Here is a 16435-nt window from a genome sequence, read left to right as displayed (position 1 = left end):
CTTTCCATTTTCCCATCTTCCATTATAGTTAATCATAATTTTGGCCAGCTCCATATTTATGGTTTACCTTATGACTACGTAAACTGCATTCATTCACTACGTAAACTGTGGGTCAAACTGCACTTGACCCACAAAATGCCTTATAATTACTCTACTGTACAGTATTGTGTTTTTCTTTGAATTAATACTTGTTTTATTTAGTCGCTAAATTTTCTGATTACTTAGCACAAATTCAGTTCTGGACTTTATACTAACTGTAAATCTCCTGTAATCTGGTCACATTTTAGGTATTCTTACCTTTTTCAACACTTGAAGTCGTTCCCAGAACTTCTGAATTTTCTAGTCTGGACTGATTACTCTTTAGATCTTGTTACAGCTTGTTCTCTTGCTTTCCCTTCACTGTCACCCTAGAAAGTCCCTTGTGTCTCCTCTTTCTTGGCTCCCATGTCTCTGGCTTTTTTGGTTGACTCCCTTGTTGGTGAAGTGTATCTGTCAGTGGCTTTCTGAGGAAGGTTTCATGGGAGATGGAATTTTTAAGACCTTGAATATCTGTAAATAACTGTCCTACCCTCTTATCTGATTGATAGTACAACAGGGTATAGAATTCCAGATTGAAAGAGTTTTTGTTCACAGTTTTGAAGGCAGTGCTCCAGTGTCTTCTGGCTTTCATTGTTGCTATTGATACGTCCTGTGCCATTCAGGTTGTTAATAGGAAACCTGGTTTTTTCTTTCTCTGGAAGCTTATATGATCTTCTCTTTTTCACATGCGTGTTTCTTGATGTGGGTCTATTTTTAACCACTGTGCTAGGTACTTGGTGGGTCTTTTAATTCTATAGACTCATGGCCTTCAATTCTGGGAAGTTATTTTGAAAATTAAAAAATTTCGTCCCTTTCATTAATTTATTTTGCTACTTATTACTCTCTGGTTTTCTGTCTTAATTGACTTTGATTTGATTGCTAGGAGATTTTCTGAATTTTATCTTTTTTTAAAATTTCTACTGTCATATTTTTAATTTCTAAGAGCGCTTTTTTAAATGTGTTCAATTTTTAAATGTCTCATTTAATTAATATCTTTTTATTCCTCTGAGGCTATTAATGATGGTTTTCTTTTGTTTTTACAAGTTTTCTTTTTCCTGCACAGTCTTTTTTTTTTTTTTTTGCGGTATGCGGGCCTCTCACTATCACAGCCTCTCTTGTGGAGCACAGGCTCCAGACGTGCAGGCTCAGCAGCTGTGGCTCACGGGCCCAGTTGCTCCGCGGCATGTGGGATCCTCGCAGACCAGGGCTCGATCCCGTGTCCCCTGCACTGGCAGGCAGACTCTCAACCACTGCACCACCAGGGAAGCCCTTCAAATATCTTTCGATCTTGTTCTTTGCCTATATCTAGGGAATAAGGGTAGGGCAATTAAAAGCTGACTAGACACTCCTTGGGTGTGGGTAGGACCCCTTGACTCCAGACTTTCCTGTGGGCTGAACTGGCTGGGATGTTTTATTGGGGAGATTTCTTTTTAAATTGTTTTTCTTTTAAAATGTATTTATTTATTTATTGAAGTATAGCTGACTTACAATATTGAATAGGTTTCAGGTGTACAACATAGTGATTTGATATTTTTATAGATTATACTCCATATAAAGTTTCTGTAAAATATTGGCTCTATTCCCTGTGTTATACATTACATCCCTATAACTTATTTATTAGGGAATTCTTATTTATTTATTTATTTATTTGTTGCATTGGTCTTCGTTGCTGCGCGCGGGCTTTCTCTAGTTGCAGCAAGTGGGGGGCTACTCTTCATGGTGGTGCACGGGCTTCTCATTGCGGTGGCTTCTCTTGTTGTGGAGCATGGGCTCTAGGTGCGCGGGCTTCAGTAGTTGTGGCACATGGGCTCAGTAGTTGTGGCTCGCGGGCTCTAGGGCACAGGCTCAGTAGTTGTGGCGCATGGGCTTAGTTGCTCTGCGGCATGTGGGATCTTCCCGGGCCAGGGCTCGAACCCGTATCCCCTGCATTGGCAGGCAGATTCTTAACCACTGCACTACCAGGGAAGCCCTATTCCAGAACTTCTGGCATGCTAATGTTAGGTCGACAGAAGGAATGGAAGTATTGAACTCTGCCACAGCTCAGTATTCATTTTCTCTCTTGGTTTTCATTGAGAAAAATGTATAAGAATTCTGCCTGTTTCAAGATTTGTGTAGTAGGACAAGAAGAGAGGAATTTGCTCTCCTGTCTAAACTGTTAAAACATGCCTCTTTACCTTCTTGTTAATCAGGAAGCCCAAAACCTCATGGCTCTGACCAACGTGGACACCCCATTAAAAGGTGGACTTAACACCCCTTTGCACGAGAGCGACTTCTCAGGTGTGACTCCACAGCGGCAGGTTGTACAGACTCCAAACACAGTTCTTTCTACCCCATTCAGGTATTGTAAATAAATAACTGTTTTCTGTTTTAGAAAAACTTGTATCTGAGGACTTGGACAACATGTTTGCTTTAGAAATGCTGGCAGAGAATGGAAATAAGTGTTTAACTTGCTTTTTAATTTCTCCTCATAGTAGCAAATAACATTATAGTATCCAGGAAATAGTCAAATACCAAATGGAGCTTCTTTTTTTTTTTCAGGGTTTCTGGTGCTATCACCTCGTTTCTCAGTACTTTTAATCTGATTTAAAAGAGCAGATCAATCCATTGTTAATGATGATTTGGTGAATTTTATAAAAATTCTAAGCCTTTTTATGTATGTATTACTGTTGCTTTTCCCCCAACATTTTATTATGAAAATTTCTAACATTCAGAGAGGTTGAAAGAATGGTAAAGCAAGCATCCATATACTCACCACCCAGTTCTCCAGTTAATATTTTACAGTGTTTGCTTTAATCACATATCCGTCCATCAATCTATCTTATTTTTAATAATTTCCAAGTTGCAGGTATTAGTCCATTTCACCGTAAACGCTTCCTAGTTGTGTATGTCATTAACTAGAGTTCAGAATTCAGTATTTGTTTATACTTCTTTTGTTTTAAGCTACTGTTTTTAAAGAAGAATTTTTAAGATACAAACATTATAGAAGCAATTTGTATTAAAATGGAATTTGAGCTTTTAAGGTTAGAAATATTTAGGGTTTACTTTTAATTTTCAAATATGTCCTCCTACTGGTTGTTAAGTATATGAAGACTGTTATAGTTGCACATGACAGCAGGATCAAGAAACATTGGCCCCTAAAACCTTATATAATATTTAATTGCAAGGCTTGCAAGAGAACCTAATCCCTCTTTTCCCCGTGGGTGTCTCATTTCTCAACTAGATTGTAAGCTCATTGAGGGCAGGGACCATGTGTTATATGGTAACACCTCACCTCACCTCTGGGAACAACTCTCTGGCAGCACCACCTGTCTGGAACACAGCCAAGATACAGGAAGTAATCAACCAAAAAAATAAAAAAGGCTTTGAACATTTAAACTATAAGGTGCAAAGTCTATGGCTTTTATTCCTAAGAGAGTTTCTTAGACCTAACTCAGAGCTATTCATATTTAGATGTGATTCTAAAAGCCTGGTGTTTGGTTTCCAAACTGTAGAGGGAGGAAGTACTTCAGGTATGCACATCTATGATGATGATGATGATGTGATAGCCAACAGCTACAGGCAGGGAGGAGACAAATGATAAGTTGAAGATACTGAACTCAAAAGGAGTCATTAGGGATCTTGAGTGTGGTGGCCAACCTCTCTGCCCACTGTGTGTTCTCAGCCACCCTGATGTGTCAAGAAAAGGTTGTGGGACTTCCCTGGTGGCACAGTGGTTAAGAATCCGCCTGCCAGTGCAGGGGACATGGATTCGATCCCTGGTCCAGGAAGATCCCACAAGCCGCAGAGCAACTAAGCCCGTGCGCCACAACTACTGAGCCAGCGCTCTAGAGCCCACGAGCCACAACTACTGAGCCCACGTGCCAGAACTACTGAAGCCTGCATGCCTAGAGCCCGTGCTCTACAACAGGAGAAGCCACCACAACTAGAGGAAGCTCGCACACAGCAACGAAGACCCAATGCAACCAAAAATAAATAAATAAAAATAAATAAATTTATTTAAAAAAAGGTTGAAAAATGTTTGGTGGACCTAGTTATTAATAAGGTAAGAAAATATCAGATGTAATGACTTTATTTGAAGTCATTAAAATAAATATACTGTGTGTAAATACTGAGTTAGCTGAACCAAAGCTTTATTTTAACCTAGAGGTCTAACTAAAAACCAGGTAGGGAGATGGAATTTCTGGAATCTTTATTTCTTTTCTGTTTTCCTTGTAAAATAATTTATGTGAAAAACATTTGAAAGCATGATCCAAATAAAATTGGCACTTTCATTAATTGGAATTTCTGTCTTTATAGAACTCCTTCTCATGGATCTGAAGGGCTGACTCCCCGGAGTGGGACAACTCCCAAACCAGTTATTAACTCTACCCCGGGTAGAACGCCTCTTCGAGACAAGTTAAACATTAATCCTGAGGATGGAATGGCAGACTACAGTGATCCCTCTTATGTGAAGCAGATGGTACATGTCAATTCCCTTTTAGTATTCTTTAAAAAAAGTTTTAAAAAAAATATCTCATGGGTACCAAATTAAAATTTTTCCCCTTGTCAGTGCATATCGCATATACCTTATGATTCTGTACACCTGCGGACACCAGAACAGCAACATGATTTGTAGGGTTTGAGAAGGGAAATCTTACGGTCTTATTGCTTACTTTTTCTTATTCTTAATATATTTTTCAGAAATGATTATGCTGATAGTAATGCTCCTTATATCTTTTGTGATTTTTAATTTTCATCATTTACTAATTAATACTTTACCTTCTTGAATGGTACATTTAATTTTTTTTCCTAGTTCTGTAAAATGTTTTGAGTTTCGAATGCCTCATAAATTAGATTTTGAACGTTGATTCCTCTGTTTTCATTACACTTTTAGGACAGTCTAGATCTCAAAGCCACGTTAATTTGATGTTTGTTGCTAACCTTAGTGAAGTTTTCTTTTGTATGTTTTGCAAGGTGATGTAGAAAGCTAATTATACAAGTTATAGTTTTGTTTCTGCTCGTTATTGCTTTCATTACGTCACTGTTAAGCCTTCTTATTTATGCCACAGAAGATCATTGTGAGATTTTTTAAAAAAATGAGTTCCAATGATGGTCTGCTTCTGGTTTACAAATTAATTCAACCTTCATGTATAGATTTGGTTAGTTGAGAATTTTTTTTAGTGCCCAAATTGATATCAGGTAATGCCAACTCTGAGTGGCTACATAAGAATTAAACAAATGAAGAATCTAACGTGTGCAAAGCACGGATCTGGACACTTCAGGGAATCTAAAGTTGAGTAAAGATGTCCTTTGTCTTCAAGAAGTTTATGCTCTGGAGAGATTGGCAGTACTAAACCAAGTCCAAAAATAATTGTAATATATGAATAAAATAAGCCCTTTGAGGAAAACCAACATGCTTTGGCTGGCCAGAGAAATAATCACATTTGTTGGGTGGGTACTAGGAAAACCTTCATTGAGGAGGTATGCTCAGAGGAGGGTTGGGGGCTGTCCCAGATGGAGGCCGTTAACATGAGTGAACCTGGAGCATGTTTGCGTCATAGCAGCTCATCTGGTCCTTCCACCTAGCATACGTGTATGGAGCAGTGGGGAATGAGAGAAGTGAGCTGAGAATGGACTGGGGAAAACTTGGGTACCAGGCACTTTCTCTTGGGAAGTATGAACTGTTTTCTTTGGCTTTCATATTATCTAGTATTTGCATGGAAAAGAAACACACACACAAATTCAGGCATCTTTTCAGGTTAGGTTTTATTAGTCCAAGGACAAATTTACCTTTGAACTTGTTCTTTTCATTTGCTGTTAAATTTCAGAAATCCTTAAATGGAAATCCTAAAGGACTTTTTTTTTTTTTTTTTGCTCCTTCAGAGATAATTCTCAAACCTTCTGTTAGATTATCCCAGAGTAAATTTGTTGACCACAAATCAAAGTTTATGAGCCGTCCTTTTTTTTGTTTTAAAGGTTTCATTTTTTTTCCCATAAATTTATTTATTTAATTAATTTATCTTGGTTGCGTTGGGTCTTCGTTACTGCACGCGGGCCTTTCTCTAGTTGCGGTTAGCAGGGGCTACTCTTCGTTGTGGTGCACAGGCTTCTCATTGCAGTGGCTTCTCGTTGCAGAGCCCAGGCTCTAGGCGCACGGGTTTCAGTTGCTGTGGCTTGTGGGCTCTGGAGCGCAGGCTCAGTAGTTGTGGCACACGGGCTTAGTTGCTCTGTGGCATGTGGGATCTTCCCAGACCAGGGCTCGAACCCGTGCCCCCTGCATTGGCAGGCGGATTCTTAACCACTGCGGCACCAGGGAAGCCCTATGGTTGGTCTTAAGGTAGGGAAGAAATGGAGATAGAAATTAAACGAAATCTTGTTTCAACTCTGAAGTTAGGGGTCATTTTTCTAGAATTAAAATTAAGCTAATTACTTTTTAGAAACTCTTACACAATATTAGTTGCATATTTTAATGTGTATGAATTGACAAGGACCAATTTTTTTCTACAGGAAAGAGAATCTCGTGAACACCTCCGTTTAGGGTTGTTGGGCCTTCCTGCCCCCAAGAATGACTTTGAAATTGTTCTACCAGAAAATGCCGAGAAGGAACTGGAAGACCGTGAAATAGATGATACTTACATTGAAGATGCTGCTGATGTGGATGCACGGAAGCAGGTGGGTGATGACTGTTACATGTCTCAAGATCTCTACTTAAAAGTTTTTTCAGTATTAAAAAAAAATTACACTGCAGAAAATTACTTACATCATTAATAATATTTGCTCACATAGTTCATAATATACTTAGAATATCTTGATAGGTATTCTTAAAATGTATAATTATATGGATAGCCATTTAAATATCCTCTGTCAAATTCATTATGCTTCTTTAAAATACATATAAGTAGTCTTTTAGACATTGCTTTCACACTAGCCAAGAAAAGATGTTATTATCAGTCTTAAAAACTAGTACATCTTGGATTGGTTGAGTAAATGGTTTTTCATCAGTGTAAACTAATAAAAAATGTGGCTTTGGCTATGTAGCCTGGGTCAGAATAAAATTAGTAACACCTTGTACTAATATATCTTCTAGTTAATTACTTTCTCATTTGTGCGTAACAATCAGGTGATGTAAGTAGGATAGGTGTCAGCTTCGTTTTAGAAATGAGGAAACAGGCTCAGGTGAATTAAGTTAACTTTCTCAGGTCTTGTGGCTGGAAACTGGTGAAACTTGAACTAAAACTGAGATCATGTGACCCACTTCAGACATTCTTGCTGCAGTCCATTTCAGGATGGTTTTAGAAATTGAATAATTTCCCGGGGTTGGAGTGAGAATGGCATCAATGGAAATCATTTTAGAGGGAAACCACGTGAATGTGCTTTTTGGTGGGGAATAGATGATAATACTTTATGTGTTTAGTTCTCTTAGCTATTTTGAGTTACATTTACTCTCAGAACTGGTTTGAAGTTCTAATGTGTTAACCCACATTATTCATAATTTAAGAATCAGGAAACAACACATTCATTGGCTGGCTTTTTAAATTAAAAATCAGTAGCTTTTGAGGTGGAAGGGAAAGGTTGTGTTGCAGGAGGGATAATTGGAAGCATCCCCTCTACATTTAGGATTTGATTTAGACAAGAAAAGAATGATTATCTGATGGAGGGAGCCATGGAAATCTGGAGAATGCTCCTGGTAGACGTTGGAAGTTCTTAGTTTCTACTGTAATAGGAGAATGAATAGGCTGATTAATTTTAGTGGCCTTATATTGCCTTTCTACAAACTTAACACAGATTCCTACAGCTTTAGCTCTTGAACATAACATATTCTTATAGACTAAAGTGTTTTCAGCTTTACTGAAATGTGTCAAATACTGTATAGCTGCAAAAATGGTTTTTAAAATAATTTTTTAGGCCATACGAGATGCAGAGCGTGTAAAGGAAATGAAACGAATGCACAAAGCTGTCCAGAAAGATCTGCCAAGACCATCAGAAGTAAGTATTAGAATTTCTGGCTTAGGAAGTTTTAAGTTTCTTTTTATGTGATTGATGTTTTTTATATTATAAAATCTATAAAACGACATTTCATCTACTTTCTGGAATATAGTAAAGCAGTTCCCAGATCCAATCTTTGAAATGCTTCACTGGTACAAATACGAATTTTAAAAATAAATTGATTGATTGATTGATTGATTGCCTGCATTGGGTCTTCGCTGCTGCATGTGGGCTTTCTCTAGCTGCAGCTAGCGGGGGCTACTCTTCGTTGTGGTGTGCCGGCTTCTCATTGTGGTGGCTTCTCTTGTTGCGGAGCATGGGCTCTAGGTGCACGGGCTTCAGTAGTTGTGGCTTGCAGGCTCTAGAGCACAGGCTCAGGAGTTGTGCATGGGCTTAGTTGCTCTGTGGCCTGTGGGATTTCCCTGGACCAGGGCTCAAACCCGTGTCCCCTACATTGGCAGGCGGATTCTTAACCACTGAGCCACCAGGGAAGTCCCCAAATAAGAATTTTGAAGAAAAAAGGAAAATAATTTCTTTTGAAAATGTAAAACTGCTTTAGGCATACATCGGAGATATTGCAGGTTTGGTTCCAGGCCGCTGTAGTAAAGAGAATGTCATGCAATAAAGCGAGTCACACGAATTGTTTGGTTTCCTTGTGCATGTAAAAGTTATGTTTACACTAAACTGTAGTCTTTTAAGTGTGTAGTAGTAGTGTGTCTAAAAAAAAAGTACGTAACTTATAAAGTACTTGATAGCTAAAAAATGCTAATTATCATCTAAGTTTCTGAGCCTGAGTCGTAATCTTTTTCCAGTAGTAACATTAAAGATCACAGCTCACCATAACAAATAGAATAGTAATGAAAAAGTTTGAAATATTGCAAGAATTACCAAAATGTGACACAGACACAAAATGAGCAAATGCTGTTGGAAAAATGGTGCCAATAGACTTGCTCAACGCAGCGCTGCCACAGCCTTACAGTTTGTAAAAAAACACACTGCCTGCAAATCACAGTAAAGTGAAGCCCAGTCAGATAAGGTGTGCCTGTGTTTAATTCATGCTGGTAGAACTAATAACATTAGCATGTTGCAGCGACATGTTTAATAATTGTACTTGTTTTAAAATTTTAGGTAAACGAAACTATTCTAAGACCCTTAAATGTAGAACCACCTCTGACAGATTTACAGAAAAGTGAAGAACTAATCAAAAAAGAAATGATCACAATGCTTCATTATGACCTCCTGCATCACCCTTATGAACCATCTGGAAATAAAAAAGGAAAAACTATAGGATTTGGTACCAATAATGCAGAGCACATTGCCTATCTGGAACATAACACTTACGAAAAGTTTTCCAAAGAAGACCTGAAAAAGGTATCATTGAATATTTCTGTCTCAAGACTTAAGTATTTGTTAGATACCATATATCATGGACAGACATTAACATTTTCCCTTATTGATGTTCATAAGCAACTGAAATATATGGTTAAGAGATAAATATTCATATTAAGTGTTATGCAAAGGACATACCACCCCCCCACCCCTTCCTGTGTTCAGGGGCAGGCCTTTATCAGATGAACACTGGCTGTGATGGCACGGTGTTCTTGTCTCATGGGTGTATGCCTCATTGATAGTCGCTACAGTTGCTATTTTCTGTGTTTAACTCTGCTGTCTCTGAATAGGGTGGAATGCCTTTAATACTTAAACCTCACTTATTTAGAATACTATGAAGAAACAAGAATATATTAAAAATATTTACAGATTCAATCTTTCACCTATTCACAGAAAGGAAATATTCACTGAATTCATTCCCCTGACATGATTTCCCCCTACCCTTTTGGATAAGGAAATAAAGAAATGTTTTCTTGTCTAAAGTCTGTCCTGCCTCTTCCTCCATATGCATTTTATTCTTTCTGCTTTGACAGAGCAAACAGCTGTGATTTTGACTAGAAATCTGTACAGTGGCATAAGATAATAGAGTTAGTTTCCTGGTTGGAAGCAGAGTGGTCATTAGCTTAAAAGTCTTTTTTCTTTAGTCTTTCGCCCTGAGGGGCAGAGATGGACTCATCCATTAGAATGGGCTAACTTGGGAGAAAACCGGTAAGGTTCCTTTGTCTGTCTTCTCTCCTGCACTTTCCCTCTCTCCTCTCTTTTTCTTACTTTCTCTTTTTCTTATTGCATACGTGATACATGTTTATTATAGGACTTTTAAAAAGAAGATAGAGAAAGGAAGGAGAGTTTAGATTTGTGTTTGTTTGCCGCTGATTCACGAGTAATTTTGACTTGCTGCCTTTCAGTAAGTACCATGGAAGCTGTCCTCTGTTGAGCCGCCTGCACTTTGGCAGGCATGTTCAGTCACTGAACCGGGTGAGAATTAGACAATGAACTTGATGCTTGAACAGTTTCCTCTTTTTAGAGTGAAAATATGAGGGGAAGATGGAATTTAGGAAATAAATTTTCCTAAATTTATTGTACATATGGAAACCTGAAATAAAGATCACGTTGTTGCTAATAGAGATTCTATAAGGGACAGATTCTAATAAATATTTTGATAATAATGTAAGTAGTGCTTTGGAATTATTTGAAACGATTATACAGTAGTTTAAATATCCTCCCATATTTTATTTATCTATCTACAGTCCTCTTTGTTCCGAAGAATTTGAAGCAGCTATTTACTTAGCAGATTCTTTAGGGATGGTTTAAGTAGAACTTAGCTGTACTCTCTCCTAGTTATTATAAGAGGTGAATTTGTAAATTTTTACTGTGTACAGTTTCAGAGTGAAATACCATTTCTCTGATGGTACAGTGCCCGATTTTCATTAAGTGTGTTAAAATTGGTTTGTTTCCATTATTTCCCCTAAGAGGTATTGTTTAAAAGTATCCATTCCTTATCTTCTAGAGACTTGATTTTCCATTTTTTTGTTTACATTTTTTCATATGCTGGTTATTTATCTTGACTTTATGTATTTTGGCCTGTGTTTATTTTCTGATGTTCCTGGAGTGATTGAAAGCTTTCTATAAAGCACAAAAAGTAATTGTCAGTTTTTCATGAGCCATGAAGCAAAGGGCTGGAAAAAGTTCATGTGGTATGTTCATGGAGTCTGTGTGTCTGGTGTTGGGCTGGCTCTTTGTGTATACTGTGTCACTTAATTCTCATAACAAACATGTTAGGTACTATCTCCACTCTACAGATGAGAAATGGGCTCACAGAAGTTCAGCAAGTTCAGATAGCGACTTAAATGCTAAATCTGTGATTGGAGCCCAGGCTTGTCCAACTCCATCCCCATTCTGTCATCTTAAACCGTATCTTTTCTACTGAACAGAAGCTGGTCTGTGATCCATCATTATTTGATTTGTGCCTCCAGTCTTATTCTCTGACAATGGCAGGGGCATTCTTTCAGATGAGAAAAAAGGCAGGTGTCAAAAAAACGCCTACTTCCGCTTCACCATACTGGGAAGTCCAGAGTATAGCGGGGGATGGTAGAGAGGGAGGAGCACCCGCACGCGTTGGTGCCCAAGCATTGGCTTGGGTGTGACCTTGCCTTGTCCGCTTACTAGTGTTGTATTTTTGAACAAGTGGTTTAACCTCGCTAAGCCTTAGTTTCATCAGCTTTGAAGTGAGGTTAACGTTGACTGCTTTGTAAGGGTGGTGTGCTGTTTGGAGATAAAGTAGGTAAAACTTTTCAGTTCAGTTCCTGGCACATAGTAGGTATCTGAGAAATGGTAGCTGCTATTATAATGAGTGAAGGCAAAGGACGTTTACATTATCAGGGATGATACAGGGATGCTTGGCTTTTCAGATCAACCTGCATTGACTTCTAGGCTTCTTAATTAATTTTGCTTAGGTATTATAACCCCCTTCCAAAACAAACAGTTAACCAGAGCTCATTGTCTTTGCCCAGAGGAGTAAAAACTAGTCTTTTATTTCTGTTGATGGCAGGTATCTCTAGTACTCAAGCTTATTGTTATTATTATTGTGAACAGGCCCAGGATGTTCTGGTACAGGAGATGGAAGTGGTAAAACAAGGTATGAGCCACGGAGAACTCTCAAGTGAAGCTTATAACCAGGTGTGGGAAGAATGCTACAGTCAAGTTTTATATCTTCCTGGGCAGAGCCGCTACACACGGGCCAACCTAGCTAGCAAAAAGGACAGAATTGAGTCACTGGAAAAGAGGCTTGAGGTTGGTATCCTTTTAAAATTCTAATTTAAATGTACTGTGATTGAAATAATGAACCAGATAATACCACTGGAGACAACTTCAGAAAAATAGATCTAAGGTAATTGTTTTCGAATTTCTTGAGGAAAAACTACACTGAAGTGTTTGATCTTCCTTGGCCTTCTTCATTGGGTTTTCAGAGCTGCTGGCCTTTGTGATGAAGAGTGCCCTCCAAGTTGACCACAGGTCAATCAGAACCTTTTAGATGTGGGGGCGAAGAGCCAAGAAGTGAACACTGGTCACTCAGAAGAGTGCAGAGCAGTGCTACAAGAGCAATGCAGTTTTCTCTAGGGGGGCTCTCAGTGTACCAGGGAGCTTTCTTTCTGTAGCCAGAAGGGCACACTTACGGAACTTTGGTACCTTTCTGCTCATCCTCGGATTCCTGTCAGTTTGTTACAGAGAGAGCACTGAGCTGGATTATCCAGACAATGGCTTCTGTGATTTTTTCATGTCTATGAAAATGTTGAAACATACTAGATGGGAGTTTCATGGCATGTGGTTTCTTAATATAGTCTGCATGTTTTGAATTCCAGAATCTGTGTATGCATTTTGCCAATGGTATGTAAATTGTGGTTCACAGACCGCTAGGCTGCCTTGTGAATTCTTAATTGTGGTCTTCAGGGATGTTTCTGAGGCCAGGATATCTTGGGATGGGAAGGAGAAAGGGGTGCTTCAGGCAATCAAAGTGGCCTCAGATTCCGCTTATGTGATTACCAGTTTCTCTGCAGAAAGTAGATTTGGAAATATTTTTATTTGGGGTTAAAATAAAAAAATAGTAAAATCACTTAGGGGTGTTTGGGGCTGTGTGGGGCCAGGGAAATGAACTGGAAAAAGCGATATCCTGTTAAAATTAACATTTTTGATTTTACCTTTAAGGTCACATGTATAGACACTAATGGTAATGACTGTGCACATCTTTTATCATTTAGTGGGAAATCAGACTTTCTGAAGTAATTCTCATCTTGGGTGAAATTTTAGCAATCCAGTGCTGCTGGTTACTCTAGCTGTGTTATTAACTTCCAGCAGGGTGTGCTGTTGCTCTGTGTTTTAATTCACAGGGAAACTAAAAAAGAACATCAGTGGTTAAATTTAAGTTATATTTTCTGTTATGTAGGCTTCATTTCTTATAAGTGGTAGTTAGCAGTGTAATTCTGATCTAAGGTCAGCATCATAATTGATTGGAAAGCTATTTGGAAAGCTTCCTGTAACACTTATACATAAATACTTAGGTCTCTCACTTAGTTTGAAAATCTCATTTGAGGTGGGTAAACTCTTTCTTCCTCAAGTGGTAAGGACATTTTGTGCTGTTTAAAATGTGAAAAAAAGTTTTTCCCTAAATCTCATTTACTTTGTTGAGGCCCTAACTTTCATGACAGCAAATAAATGTGTCACAAAGTGAGTGGTGCCATAAAGTACAGTAATTTTTATTTCTGTGTTGAATTGGTCTTGTGAGTTTTGAAGGGAAAAATACAGAGAGAACCACTGCTGTTCTTTTGGAGATTTATTTGGGTCGTTTATGAGCAACCATTAAAAACATGTGGTTCTCTTTGTTCAGTTCAGTACCAGGAACTGAAATCTTCTGTTGAACTATTTTTGCTGAAGGATTGGTGATTTTGGAAGAATATTCATAAAACAGTCTGAAGTAATTTTTCTTTTCTTGACTCCTGGATAACTTGCTTTAATGTTTACCCAACTAGTTACTTTTAAAGAACATGTAATCAAATCCTTTAATTTAGTAAACTATGCTTATTTCAAATGAAAGTTCATTAAGTCTTTAAAAAGAAGAAAAGAGACTCAAAAACCCAAATAAACAAATCCCCCATTTTATTTGTATTCATTCCCTAATTCAGAACTAGGTTTGTCTTAGCTTATTTTAGTTTTTGAAGACACAGTTCTCCTGGTTTGAAATACATAAATATTTTATTTCAATTGTGGTAATTCTTTCATCATTTCAGTTGATTGCTAAATTATAAACATTATTCAAAGTTTGTTGTGGGGAAGGAACTCCAGTTGTATTATATAAACTAAAGGCTGTACTTAAATTATCCTTCCACTCTTAGGTTCAGGGAGATATGCCTTGCTGTGCAAGCACAGTACACCATGGCTGCCAGTGTGTTTGAGTTTTGCTGCCATGAACTCTGGAACAGTGAATCTAAATTATGGCCCTATCGCAGCATATCAAGCAAGATGAAATCCAGCTTTGTCGTGGTTGGTGTCTCCTAAATGGATTTAAAAAATACGCCCCGAGGTTTATATTGTAGCTAGTCTTCGAGCCATTACTCCTGATTAATATTTGAAACTTAGAACTTAACCGAAAATCCTTAAGATACTCATTTAAAACTAGTAGAACCATCTCAGATTTTATGTAGAATGTTGTGGGTGGTACAAGGAGTCTGTTAAATAAATAGAATCAGTGTAGTTGCAGGTCAGAAGTAAGTGGGAAAGACTTCTGAATTGTAACCAAGTCCATGTATTTTATTCTGCTTAGGAGGTAGAATTAATTTCAGGACCTTACCAGACATTTGTGTGTAAAATAAGGCAGCAGTTGCAAACAGAAATGACACCTAATATCAGAAAAGGAAAAGTTATAAAAACATAGCATGTTGAGGCCATTTAAATATGGCGGCAAAAAGCCCTGTTATTTGAATAGCTTTGAGGGTGTTATGGGTATATGGTAGGGGGGTAGAGTGATTGCTCTTTATAGTGATACCGCAGTTAATAAGAAAAGCTTAATTTCTGTTCAGTGTTATGTTTTTAAAAAACAGAAAAAGAGGGATGGCTATAACTGTAGAAAAATTTTCATCAAGTGGTTAAAAGTAAAAAGCTTTAGTACTTTATTTAATCACACATTTAGTGAATGTTACTGAGCATCTACTCTGTGCCAGCCCCTGTGCTAGGCCCTGGGGATATAGCAGGGAACGAGGCAGATGAGCTCTGTGCTCTTGTGGACTTCACGTTAAGCGTTTTCCAGATAAATGGAGAAGAACCTCATTTTCCGATGCCAGATAAATGAGTCATTACTGTATTTGGGAAGTGCAAATAGAATTTGAAGTGTTCTAATTTGTTTCCACTTAAAGTGGAAATAGGAAATTGTCTGAAGACATAATTATTTTGAGTGAAATAATTTCCAGTAGGTGCAAAAGTGAAATGAGAAGTCTGAATTTAGGCCTGCCATTAAATTTAATAGTATTTGAAATAGTATCTAAACGGCTGTGTTGAGGAAGTTTGGCTGAAAAGTAGATTTTGTCATGTTAGCTGTAAAAATGGAAAGGCTTTCCTTAGAGGGGGAAACTAGGTCCAGAGGTAATACTTCTCCCTGTATTTTACTGGCACAGTCAATTTAGTCAAGAAATACTATGTAACGTTGACTTCTTGGAAATAAAGTAACTTAAAGAACACAGATAACACATTTAAAATCCTTCTCAGTGTATTTGTAGAACTCTTTTGGGGACCCCTGACTTTACTGAATGGTTATATTTCAGCAAAATTGGCTGCACAATGGCTCTCATTTTCTCAGTGATTTTCATTATAAAGTTAGATATTTTTACACAGGAAAAAAATTCCCTTAATACTTTAAAGAGTGAAAACTTAGGGTAAGGATTAAGTTGGTGGGCAGTTCGGGGTGGAGGGATTATATGTTGTATCTCAGCAGGTTTGCGCTTATGTTCCCTTGTGGGTGAGTGTATGTGTGTGGGGGGGTGGATGCTGTGGCAGGAGACAAGTCCCCAGTACTCTGGAACGCTCTCATCCTTAAGTTCTGCCCTCTGCCATGACCCTTAAAGGCATTAACAGATTTCTTGGTTGTTTCTAGCAAGAACTCTGGGAGCTGGACCAGAGATCTCCTGTGATACAACCACGTTGCTTTTGTTATGCCTCAACGTCGAGTTGAATTTGTTTCGTGCAGTTTTTGAGTTTCATTTCCTAACTTAGGCAAATGTAAAATGCTCTCGGCATTGCTTTATTGATACATTACTGTCCTTGGAGATGTGTTTAGTAAGGTTTTGCCTTATTGCTTAGCTTGCTTTTCAGGGATGCAGTCTGATGGTTGCTAACTGATAGATGCTGACAATAATCACTGAATTGGACCTGCATCTCATCAATACAGAGATGGTTCACTGCTAAAACTTAATGCTAGTGAACAGTATAGAGATTAAAGGAGAGTCGCTCGTGGTCTCTT

General features: G+C 38.1%; 1 protein-coding gene across 3 annotated transcripts in view; it reads left to right on the top strand.

The window, feature by feature from the left end:
* CDC5L (cell division cycle 5 like) overlaps positions 1 to 16435 on the top strand; it is a 137283-nt gene that overhangs the window by 23439 nt on the left and 97409 nt on the right. For all 3 annotated transcript variants that reach the window (XM_073810666.1, XM_004321047.4, XM_019949902.3), the window contains 6 exons: positions 2268 to 2416; positions 4375 to 4537; positions 6565 to 6729; positions 7963 to 8043; positions 9172 to 9414; positions 12025 to 12222. In XM_073810666.1, coding sequence (XP_073666767.1) covers positions 2268 to 2416; positions 4375 to 4537; positions 6565 to 6729; positions 7963 to 8043; positions 9172 to 9414; positions 12025 to 12222 — 999 coding nt within the window. The remainder of the gene's footprint in view (positions 1 to 2267; positions 2417 to 4374; positions 4538 to 6564; positions 6730 to 7962; positions 8044 to 9171; positions 9415 to 12024; positions 12223 to 16435) is intronic.

Source organism: Tursiops truncatus, chromosome 10 (assembly GCF_011762595.2).
Source record: "Tursiops truncatus isolate mTurTru1 chromosome 10, mTurTru1.mat.Y, whole genome shotgun sequence".
Lineage (NCBI taxonomy): Eukaryota > Metazoa > Chordata > Mammalia > Artiodactyla > Delphinidae > Tursiops > Tursiops truncatus.
Note: the sequence above shows the minus strand (reverse complement) of the source record. Positions and strands in the feature narration are given on the sequence as shown.